The sequence below is a fragment of the Pantherophis guttatus genome, chromosome 7, assembly GCF_059756535.1.
Source record: "Pantherophis guttatus breed Tessera chromosome 7, ASM5975653v1, whole genome shotgun sequence".
In the NCBI taxonomy this organism is placed as follows: domain Eukaryota; kingdom Metazoa; phylum Chordata; class Lepidosauria; order Squamata; family Colubridae; genus Pantherophis; species Pantherophis guttatus.
In genome coordinates, this window is record NC_142069.1 from 91,204,888 (window position 1) to 91,216,987 (window position 12,100).

At 42.1% G+C, this 12,100-nt stretch overlaps 1 protein-coding gene across 1 annotated transcript in view; it reads left to right on the plus strand.

Moving 5' to 3' along the window:
• Positions 1-1,400: 1,400 nt before the first annotated feature.
• DHTKD1 (dehydrogenase E1 and transketolase domain containing 1) overlaps positions 1,401-12,100 on the plus strand; it is a 29,591-nt gene continuing 18,891 nt past the window's right edge. The window contains exons 1-5 of the mRNA XM_060694920.2: positions 1,401-1,619; positions 3,559-3,714; positions 5,037-5,248; positions 8,268-8,462; positions 10,110-10,379. Coding sequence (XP_060550903.2) covers positions 1,445-1,619; positions 3,559-3,714; positions 5,037-5,248; positions 8,268-8,462; positions 10,110-10,379 — 1,008 coding nt within the window. The 5' untranslated portion in view covers positions 1,401-1,444. The remainder of the gene's footprint in view (positions 1,620-3,558; positions 3,715-5,036; positions 5,249-8,267; positions 8,463-10,109; positions 10,380-12,100) is intronic.

Consider the following 12,100-nt stretch of genomic DNA (forward strand, 5'->3'; position numbering starts at 1 on the left):
GTTATTCAAATTGAACATTATTCAAATTGAGTGTAGGAAGAAAAAAAACAAACGATTTCCTGTGTTTCTTGTTGTTAGTTGCGAAGTTGTGTCCGACCCATTGCGACCCCTTGGATCACGTTCTTCCTGTCCTCTACCAGAGTCCATTGAAGCTCATGCCGACTGCTTCAGTGACTCCATCCAGCCACCTCGGTAGGTAGATCCCCTTAGGATTAGGGATTCACTTACAATAACTTTTAGACTAACTTTATTGTCCCTTTGAATTGTCACACTATCGGCATACACTGAAATGAAATTTCGTGGCATGCTGAACACCCCCTCCCCGTCTCGCTTAGCCACAGAAATGTCGGCTTCCGTCACAGCCATAAGTCAAGGACCACCTCCATCAAGAAAAATTGATTACCGTAAATAGCAATTTACTTATATATTTATTTATATAATAGCACTGCACACCAGAACAACTAGACACAAGAACAGTTTTTTTCCCTGCTAAACAAATAATTCCCTCGACACTGTCAAACTATTTACTAAGTCTGCACTACTATTAATCTTCTCATCGTTCCCACCACCCATCTCCTCCCACTTATGACTGTATGACTGTAATTTTGTTGCTGGTATCCTTACGATTTATATTGATATTGTTTCCTGATTGCTTATTTGTATCCTATGACTATCATGTACCTTCTTTTATTTACACTGAGAGCCTATGCACCAAAGACAAATTCCTTGTGTGTCCAATCACACTTGGCCAATAAAGAATTCTATTCTGTTCTGTTCTGTTCTGTTCTATTCTATTCTATTCTATTCTATTCTATTCTATTCTATTCTATTCTATTCTATTCTATTCTATTCTATTCTATTCTATTCTATCCTATCCTATCCTATCCTATCCTATCCTATCCTATCCTATCCTATCCTATCCTATTCTATGACTATCATTAAGTGTTTTACCTTACGATTCTTGACGAAGATATCTTTTCTTTTATGTTCACTGAGAGCGAATGCACCAAAGACAAATTTCTTGTGTGTCCAATCACACTTGGCCAATAAAGAATTCTATTCTATTCTATTCTATTCTATTCTATTCTATTCTATTCTATTCTATTCTATTCTATTCTATTCTAATTAAAAAGAAATAGAAATAGCCATTAGAAAGATTAGATGGCAACATTGTAATGAGATGCAAACATTGGATGCGAAGTAAACCTCCTGCTTAGGATGCAACATTGGATGCAAAGTTGCAAACCTTTTGCAAACTTGCAACACAGGTTGCAATTCGCAGGAGCGGGGGGGGGGGCTCTCCCCTCCACCACCTGCAGCAATCGGAGCCCCCCCCCTCTTCCCCTGTGGGCGTGTCCTCCGCCCCCTCCCCTCCGGCTGCCCCAATCGGGGCCGGGGGCGTTGCCGGGGGGGGCGGGGCGCCGGGAGGGAGCAGGCGAGCGGGATGGCGGCGGTGTGTGGGCGCTGCTGCTCGGCCGGCTGGAGGCCGCTGGTGGCCCGCTGGCCCCGGGGCCGCGCCGCCTACCACAGCGAGCGCGGCGTCTACGGCTACAAGCCCGGCCGGCCGGCCCAGGAGCCCCGCGGGAGCGCCGAGCGAGCCCAGCCCTGGAGGCCGGCAGGTGGGATCGGGGGGGCTTGCAGTCACTCCGACGATGAGGATGATGATCAGGAGGGAAGGAAGGAAGGAAGGAAATAGGAATGGCAGGAAGGAAGGAAGGAAGGAAGGAAGGAAGGAAGGAAGGACAGGGAAGGAGGGAGGGAGGAAGGAAATAGGAATGACAGGAAGGAAGGAAGGAAAGAGATGAGAAAGGAAGGAAGGAAATAGGAATGACAGAGAGGAAGGAATGAGATAGGAATGGCAGGAAGGAAGGAAGGAAGGAAATAGGAATGGCAGGAAGGAAGGAAGGAAATAGGAATGGCAGGAAGGAAGGAAGGAAGGAAGGACAGAGGGAAGGAGGGAGGAAAGAAAGACAGAAATAGGAATGACAGGAAGGAAGGAAGGAAGGACGGAAGGAGGGAGGGAGGGAGGAAATAGGAATGACAGGAAGGAAGGAAGGAAGGAAAGAGATGAGAAAGGAAGGAAGGAAATAGGAATGACAGAGAGGAAGGAATGAGATAGGAATGGCAGGATGGAAGGAAGGAAGGAATGACAGGGAAGGTGGGAGGAAGGAAGGAAATAGGAATGACGGGAAGGAAGGAAGGAAGGAAATGTGGGAGGGAAGAAGGGGATGAGTAGAAGGAAGGAAGACAGGAAGAGAAAGGAAAGGAAAGGAGAGAGGAAGGGGAGGAGGATGAAAGGGGGAGGAGTAGAAAGAAGAGGAGGGGAAAGGGAAGGAAGGAAAGAGATGAGAAAGGAAGGAAGGAAATAGGAATGACAGAGAGGAAGGAATGAGATAGGAATGGCAGGAAGGAAGGAAGGAAGGACAGAGGGAAGGAGGGAGGAAGGAAGGAAATAGGAATGATGGGAAGGAAGGAAGGAAGGAAATGAGGGAGGGAGGAAGGGGATGAGTAGAAGGAAGGAAGACAGGAAGAGAAAGGAAAGGAGGGAGGAAGGGGAGGAGGATGAAAGGGGGAGGAGTAGAAAGAAGAGGAGGGGAAAGGGAAGGAAGGAAAGGAAAAGAGGGAGGAAGGGGAGGCATGGCTTGGTGGGTGTGGCTTGGTAGGTGTGGCAGGGCAAAGATACTGTAAAATCTCCATTCCCACCCCCTCCAGGGGATGGATACTGCAAAATCCCCATTCCCTGCCCACTCCAGGGAAGGATACTGCAAAATCTCCATTCCCTCCCCACTCCAGGGGAAGGATACTGCAAAATCCCCATTTCCTCCCGATCAGCTGGGACTCGGGAGGCAGAGAATGGATGGGGGCAGGGCCAGTCAGAGGTGGTATTTACTGGTTCACTGAAGTACTCAAAATTTCCGCTACCGGTTCTCCAGAACTGGTCAGAACCTGCTTAATACCACCTCTGGTCAGAAAACTTTAAAACTTTGAGATTGTTTTTCCAGCAAGTTTCGACATTTATGGCTTTGGATCTATAGAACTGCATCTTTCATCTTCTTTTAATGCCCCCAGAATCCATCCTTGTGGGGTGGAGTCTGGGCAACTGAGTGCTGAGCTGAGTGTTGACTGGCCGGATGCCTTTCTTGTTGCCAGTGCTGAGTTTTCTTCAGAACTGCATCTTTCATTGAAGTAAATCAAAAACCCTGGTTCAGATTCCAGGGAAATCCTTGAATCTCGGATGCTTGGCACCTGACTCGTATTTATGACGGTCTCAGTGTCCCGGGGTCACGTGATCCATTTTTGTGACCTTCTGACAAACTCAACGGGGAAGCCTGATTCGCTTAACAACCGTGTGACTGACTTAACAACGGTGGCAAGAAAAGTCGTAAAACTCTCCAACAGAAATGTTGGGCTCCATCGTGGTCGTAAGCCGAGGAGTGCTGTTATATTTTTACTTGCATCAGACTGAATAAAGGACATGTGGATTCTTCCCACGCTCTCTCGCCGTATGTTAAGTTTTGGAAACACGCTGAAATTACCCTTCTTCTCTCTCCTTTGCAGCTGACCATGGACTAGCTCGTTTAGTGACGGCGTATCACGAACATGGACACAAAGCTGCGAAAATCAATCCTCTCTTTACTGGCCAGGCTGTGATGGAGGCGGTGCCTGAAATTCAGGTGTTGGCGGAAACTTTGCAAGGCCCTTTCAACACAGCAGGTAACGTCAAATCCTCATCGTGTGGGCCTTATTGAGAGCTGCATCCAACTCACGTCAGCTCAGAAATAGCTTTTGCTGCAGTGATGGAAGGTCGTAGAATGGAGAAGTTAAACTTTGATTGTACAGCAAACCCTAAAGCAGTGTTTCTCATCCTTCGTAGCTTGAAGATGGGTGGACTTCAACTCCCAGAATCCACCAGCCAGCAGCGCTGGCTGGGGGATTCTGGGAGTTGAAGTCCACCCATCTTCAAGCTTCCAAGGTTGAGAAACACTGCCCTAAAGACTGAGAATTTTAAAAAAAGAATATTCCAAAAAAAACAGTAATGGCAAACTATTCCATATTGTATTATACTATTTTATTTATATCCCACCTTTTTTTTTTTTTTTGGTCTTTTTATAAGCAACTTAAGATGGCAAATATATCCAACACACCTTTCCCTTCCTACTTTCCATACAACAACATCCCTGTGAGGTGGGTTGGGTTAAGAAAGTGTGACTGGTCCAAGAACGCCCAGCTGGCTTTCGTGCCTAAGGCGGGACTAGAACTCACCGTCTCCTGGTGATTGGCCCAAAGTCACCCAGCCGTGGCTAAGGTGGAACTAGAACTCACCATCTCCTGGTTTCTAGGTGCCTTAACCACTGGACCAAATTGGCTCTCTTAGGTTGCCGTGAATAGGCCTATAAAATTCCACAAGAGTCAAACTCAGCTAAAAATTTTGCAAGGAGAATATTTGTGTTATTGTTAAAATCTTGGATGGTTGATGACCAGATATGAGCTCGCTCTTTCTTTCTTTCTTTCTTTCTTTCTTTCTTTCTTTCTTTCTTTCTTTCTTTCTTTCTTTCTTTCTTCCTTCCTTCCTTCCTTCCTTCCTTCCTTCCTTCCTTCATCCATCCTTTCTCTTTCCTTCCTTCCTTCCATCCATCCTTTCTTTCTCTTTCCTTCCTTCCTTCCCTTCCTTCCTTCCTTCCCTCCCTCCCTCCCTCCCTTCCTTTCCTTCCTTTTTTCCTTCTTCCTTCCTTCCTCTTTCTTTCTTTCTTCCTTCCTTCCTTCTTTCCCTCCCTTTCTTTCCTTCCTTTTTTCCTTTTTTCCTTCCTTCTTTACTTCTTCCATACTTTCTTTCTCTTCCTTCCTTTCTTTCTTTTTTTTCCTTCCTTCCTTTCTTTTTTCCTTCTTTCCTTTCTTCCTTCCTTCCTTTTTTCCTTCCTTTCTTCCCTCCCTCCCTCCCTCCCCCTCTTTCTTTCCTTCCTTCCTTCCTTCCTCCCTTCCTTCCTTCCTTTTTTCCTTCCTTCCTTCCTTGCTTGCTTGCTTCCTTTCCACTTCAGGGCTTTTGAACATGGGGAAGGACGAAGCCTCGCTGGAAGATATCCTGTCTTACCTGGAGGACATCTTCTGTGGACATATCTCCATCGAGACCAGCCAGCTGTCCAGCATGCAAGAGAAGGAATGGATGGCCAAACGGTTTGAGGAACTGAAGCAAGAAGCTTTTACTACCGAAGAGAAAAAGTATTTGTCCAAGATCATGCTAGAATCTCAGGTGCATTGTAGGCGTGTCTGCATGTGTGCGCAAGCAAATAATGTTCTTGGCAGATGCAAGAAGCAAAACCGAGGCGGATTGATGAAAATGGATGGTTGTGTTTGATTGACATGCAGACAGTCCTTGAGTTATAGCCATTTGTTTAATGACCACCCCAAGTTAAAATGGCGCTGAAAAAAAGTGATTTATGACTCATCCTCACCCTTAAGACCACTATAGCATCTTCACGTCACATGAGCAAAATTTGGGCACTTGGTAACCAGAACAGAATAGAATAATAGAGCCGAAGGGGACCTTGGAGGTCTTCTAGTCCCACCCTCTGCTCTGGCAGGAAGCCCTGTGCCATTTTAGACAAATGCTTGTCCAATCTCTTCTTGAAAGCTTCCAGTGATGGAGCTCCCACAACGTCTGGAGACAAGGCATTTCCACAGGTTAATTGTTCCCACTGTCAGGAAATTTCTCCTTAGTTCTATATCTATAGCTATACTATATCAGTCTGTCTGTCTGTCTGTCTGTCATTTCTCTTATCTCTCTATCATGTCATTTATCTATCATCTCATATCTATCATCTATCTAATCATCTATCATCTCTCTCATCTCTACTGTCATCACTCTCATATCTGTCTATCCATCCATCCATCCATCCATCCATCCATCCATCCATCTAAACATTTATCATCTCTCTCATCTATATATCTATCTATCTAACTATCTAATCTATTTATCTCTCTCATCTCTCTATCATCTGTCATCTATCATCTCTCATATCTATCTATCTAATCATTTATTTATCATCTTTTTCATCTATACCTGTCTAATTATTTCTCTCTCATCTCTGTCTATCGTCTGTCATCTATCTGTCATCTCTCATATCTATCTATCTATCTATCTATCTATCTATCTATCTATCTATCTATCTATTTCTAACTATCTATCCATCCATCCATCCATCCGTCTGTCTATCTAATCATTTATCATCTCTCATCTATATATCTATCTAACTATCTAACTATCTAATCTATTTATCTGTCTCAGCTCTCTGTCTATCATCTGTCATCTATCATCTCTCATATCTAATCATTTATTTATCATCTTTTTCATCTATACCTATCTAGGTAATCTATTTCTCTCTCATCTCTGTCTATCATCTGTCATCTATCTGTCATCTCTCCTATCTATCTATCTATCTATCTATCTATCTATCTATCTAACTATCTCTCTATTTCTCTATCTAATCATTTATTTATCATCTCTCTCTCATCTCTCTCTCTCTCTCTCTCTCTCTCCTGGTGTTTGTAAAACAAAGTCCATATAGTCCATGCTGATCTCAGCCTTATTGCAGAAATACAGAAGATAAGCCCCAAAATTTTGTTTGAGGTTCAAATTAGCCCACTGTGTATTTATACTGGCCCAGCGCATGAACAGCGTACAAAGTCCAAGGAATAAATATCTCCACAACGAGGAGGAACTGAGGACGCCCGGTTTCCACAGAGAGTGTGAAGGTTGGCTGTCTTATTGATAGAGTTAGAACTTAGAATAACTTTATTGTCACTTTGAATGTGCGCTAAATCGGCATACATTAAAATGAAATTTCGCGGCACACAGCTCTCAAAGGCTCACCGCCTCCGGTATATACTACGTAAACATGACAAGAAAATTAATTAATGAATTAATTAATTAAAAATTATGCATATACCCACATATATTATAGGAAATAGAGAAGCAACACAGACTATGTACATGGCGAGAAAAATGAATCTTGCGAGTTTACCGGACAGACGGATGGCCTAAGGAACAAATATCATTTGTTATCTGTAACTGGGCCAGTATAAATGTCAGGCATCCTGCAAATGTATAGGATTTATTTATTTATTTATTGTTTATTTATTTATTGGTTCGATTTATATGCCGCCCTTCTCCAGAGACTCAGGGCGGCTTACAATGCGTTAAGCAATAGCCTTCATACTTTTGTATATACCTGCTTAGTAGGGCTTTTGCCCCCACCCCCCAGCGGTGTTCTTTTTTTTATACAAAGTCAGCTTATTGCCCCCACAATCCGGGTCCTCATTTTACCTACCTCGGAAGGATGGAAGGCTGAGCCAACCTTGAGCCTGTTGAGATTTGAACTCGCAGTAATTGCAGGCAGCTGGCAGCTACGTGCTACTTTAACAGCAGTTTAGTCTGCTGCACCACCAAGGCTCCTTATTAGGATTAATCCTTATAGGATTAAATTTAAAGAGGGGGAAAAGAGTCCAAAATTCTCTTAGACTTTATTCTTTATTCTATATATATATATACTATTTTTATTTTTTATTGACAATTATTTATCTAATTGACAGCTGATTGGCTGTACATATACATTTTTAGCAGTGAACACAGTTGACCTATGACCACAATTGGGCCCAAAAGTGAGACAGTTAAGTGAATGATTGCAGGGGTTAACTTAGTAACTTGGTTGTTAAGTGAATCTGGCTTCCCCAGTCACTGCTTGTCAGAAGGTCACTGCAACCGTCATAAATATGAATCACTTGCCAAGTGTCTGAATTTGGATCATGTCACTGTTGGGATGCTGCAACGGTCGTAAGTGTGAAAAAGTGGTCATAAGTCACTTTTTTCAGTGCCGACGTAACTTTGAACGGTCACTAAACAAGCTGTTGTAAATTGAGGACTACCTTTATTCATTTTTAGCAATGAACACAGTTGGTCCTCGAGCCCAAAATGTATGTTGTTGAGTGAAATGCTTGTTAAGTGAGTTTTTCCCCGTTTTACCTTGCTTTCAGTTATTAAGTGAATCACTGGGGTTGTTAAGTTAGTAGTGCGGTTGTTAAGTGAATCTGTCCTTCCCCTGCTGACTTTGCTGGTCAAAAGGGGATCACATCACACGGTTATAACTCACTGCCGTCGTAACAATGAATGGTCACTAAACAAACGTTTGTAAATCGAGGACTACCTGTATTAGAAGCTGGGGTGAGCAATAAAGCGAGTTGAATGCCTAACTCCAAGGTTTTACGTCTCACAGGAGTTTGATCGCTTCCTGGCCACCAAGTTTGCCACGGTGAAGCGCTACGGGGGCGAAGGTGCGGAGAGCATGATGGGCTTCTTCCACGAATTGCTGAAGATGTCCTCGTATAGCGGCGTGACGGACATCGTCCTCGGGATGCCTCACCGGGGAAGACTCAATCTTCTCACGGGCCTCCTTCACTTTCCCCCTGAGGTAAGGAAAGGGATGGGTTTTTAAACAGGAATAGAATAGAAATAGAATAGGAAATAATAGAGAATAGCAAATATAATGAATGGAATTGAATGGAATAGAATAATAGAGAATAATAGAGAATATAATAAATGGAATAGGAACAGGAACAGGAACAGGAACAGGAACAGGAACAGGAACAAGAACAAGAACAAGAACAAGAACAAGAACAAGAACAGAATAGAATAGAATAGAATAGAATAGAAGGAATGAAATAGGGATAGGATAGGATAAGAAAGAATTGGAATGGAATGGAATGGAATAGAATAGAATAGAATAGAATAGAATAGAATAGAATAGAATAGAATAGAAGGAATGAAATAGGGATAGGATAGGATAAGAAAGAATTAGAACAGAGTAGAATATAATAGAATAGAATAGAATAGAATAGAACAGAAGGAATGAAATAGAGATAGGATAGGATAGGATAAGAAAGAATTAGAGTAGAGTAGAGTAGAGTAGAATAGAATAGAATAGAATAGAATAGAATAGAATAGAATAGAATAGAATAGAATAGAAGGAATGAAATAGGGATAGGATAGGATAAGAAAGAATTGGAATGGAATAGAATAGAATAGAATAGAATAGAATAGAATAGAATAGAATAGAATAGAATAGAATAGAATAGAATAGAATAGAATTAGAATAGAATAGAATAGAATAGAAGGAATGAAATAGGGATAGGATAGGATAAGAAAGAATTAGAACAGAGTAGAATATAATAGAATAGAATAGAATAGAATAGAATAGAATAGAACAGAAGGAATGAAATAGAGATAGGATAGGATAGGATAAGAAAGAATTAGAGTAGAGTAGAGTAGAGTAGAATAGAATAGAACAGAATAGAATAGAAGGAATGAAATAGGGATAGGATAGGATAGGATAGGATAAGAAAGAATTGGAATGGAATGGAATAGAATAGAATAGAATAGAATAGAATAGAATAGAATAGAATAGAATAGAATAGAATAGAATAGAATAGAAGGAATGAAATAGGGATAGGATAGGATAAGAAAGAATTAGAATAGAATAGAATAGAATAGAATAGAATAGAATAGAATAGAATAGAATAGAATAGAATAGAATAGAAGGAATGAAATAGGGATAGGATAGGATAGGATAGGATAAGAAAGAATTAGAACAGAGTAGAGTAGAATAGAGTAGAATAGAATAGAATAGAATAGAATAGAATAGAATAGAATAGAACAGAACAGAACAACAGAACAGAACAGAACAGAACAGAACAATAATGTTATTGTCACTTTGAATGTACACTAATCAACATACCTTAAAATGAAATTTCATTGAATGGAGCTCTCGAAGGGTCCTCACTTCCAATACAGACTACATAAACATGACAAAATAAATGCATAAATACAAAATTATGCCAATACCCACATATATTATATGACACAGAGAAACAACACAGTCTAGTCCGGATGTATACAGGTACCTGGCGAGAAAAACGAATCTTGCGAGTTTACCAGACGGATGGACGGCCTAAGGAACAAAGCCGCTCCAGAATCTGGTCGTCCTGCTAGAAATTTTTCATTATTCAAAACCGCAGAGGTGACTCCCATGCCGTTGTCTTCTTGCTTTCCCGCCGAAAAGCTGATGTTCCGTAAAATGCAAGGCTTGAGCGAATTCCCGGAGAACGCGGCTGCCATCGGAGACGTCCTCTCCCACCTCACGGCCTCGGTGGAGCTGGATTTCGGGTCTCACCGCCCGATTCACGTCGTCCTGTTGCCGAATCCTTCCCACCTGGAAGCCATCAACCCCGTGGCGGTCGGCAAAACCAGAGGGAGACAGCAAACTTTGTCGGATGGGGATTATTCCTTAGCCAGTTCGGCTCGGCCGGGAGATAAAGTCATTTGCTTGCAGGTATTTGGAGCAAAAAATTGGGAACAAGAAATGGGAAGAAAGCTGGGACGGATAGATGGGAGATAATAATCATTTAAAGTTTCAACTGTGCCCCGAGGGCGTAAGAGACTGGAGACATTGCAAAAACTAGACTCTGCCTGGTCTTGTTTTTTTTTTCCCCAGGTGAGACACAAAGCAAGAGGAATTAAACAAATTATGTTGCTTAGCTGGTGATTAAAATGATAATGGAGGCAATTTTTGCTCAGGAGTTTTAAAACTCTAAAACTAGTTTGGAAGCCATCTTTTGGGAGGAGGCTCAACCATTAAGGCTTTATCGGTGATCTTCCTGCTTTAGAGAAGGGTGAGAAAGTCTGCAGGCCTCCTCCGATTATCTATATATTAAAAAATGGCTGTGTGTATGTTCCAACATAATTCTGGAACGCCTCGAGCAATTTCAACCAAACTTGGTACACAGATGACTTACTCTCTGGAAAAAAATACTGTGTGGGGTAAGACGCCCCTAACACTCCTCGGGGTGGGTGTGGGTGTGGGTGCCTGTGTGTCTGTGTTCCAGCATAACCCTGGAATGCCTGGGCCGCTGAAATTAAAAGGAATGAATTATATCTATAGTGTCAAATCACAGTACTTTTGACAGTGATAGTGTGCATTTTGGATTCAAGTTCTGTTAAGAGATACAGCCTGTTGTGCCTTAAAATGGCTTCTACTGTACAGCACAGTAGAGTTGCCACTATAGATATAATTCATTCCTTTTCCTGTCTAATACAGGATTGGGATAAATAAATACCCGGGCAACGCCAGGTTATCAGCTAGTAAACTATAAATTCATTTTAATCAATAAAAGAAAATAAACTGCGGGACTAGGAAACGGGAAACCCATCATTCTCTCCATATTCTTCTGCAAGCCGCTGCGATTTGGACTGTGCTACCCTCAATGTGGATTAGTCCTGATGGTTCAGAACCGAGCAAACAGATTGCAGGTGGTCCTTGACTTACGACCATAATTGAGCCTGAAGTTTGCCATCGTTGTTAAGTGAATCTGTTAAGTTAGTCACACAGTTGTTTGGTGAATGTGGCTTCGCCATTGCCTTTGCTCGTTGGAAAAGGGGGATCACATGACTCCCGGGACACATGGCAACCGTCATAAATATGAAGCAGTTGCAAAGATATCTGAATTTTGATCATGTGGCCACAGGGATGCCGTAACAGTCCGAAGTGTGAAAAATGGTTATAAGCCACTTTATGTATGGTTATAAGTGCCGTTGTAACTCTAAACGATTACTTAACAAACTGTTGTAAGTCGAGGACTATCTATATCCAGTCAGTCCATTATACAGAGAAGTTTTCCTTTTAAATTAGGGGCTCCTTAAGTAAAATACAGCAGTTCCACATTTTTCTTTTTCCACACAAATGGAAAAAGGAGGAGACTGCTTTCCAAAGAATTTGAAAGAATGCAATAAATTTTGTAAATAAAAATGGTGAGGTTACTAGCTACAAATAGAAATACACCAGAGGTGGGTTTCAGCAGATTCTGACCAGTTCTGGAGAACCGGTAGCGGAAATTTTGAGTAGTTCGGAGAACTGGTAGTAAAAATTCTGACTGGCCCTACCCCATCTATTCTCTGCCTCCCGAGTCCCAGCTGATCGGGAGGAAATGGGGATTTTGCAGTATCCTTCCGCTGGAGTGGGGAGGGAATGGAGATTTTACAGTATCCTTCCCCTGG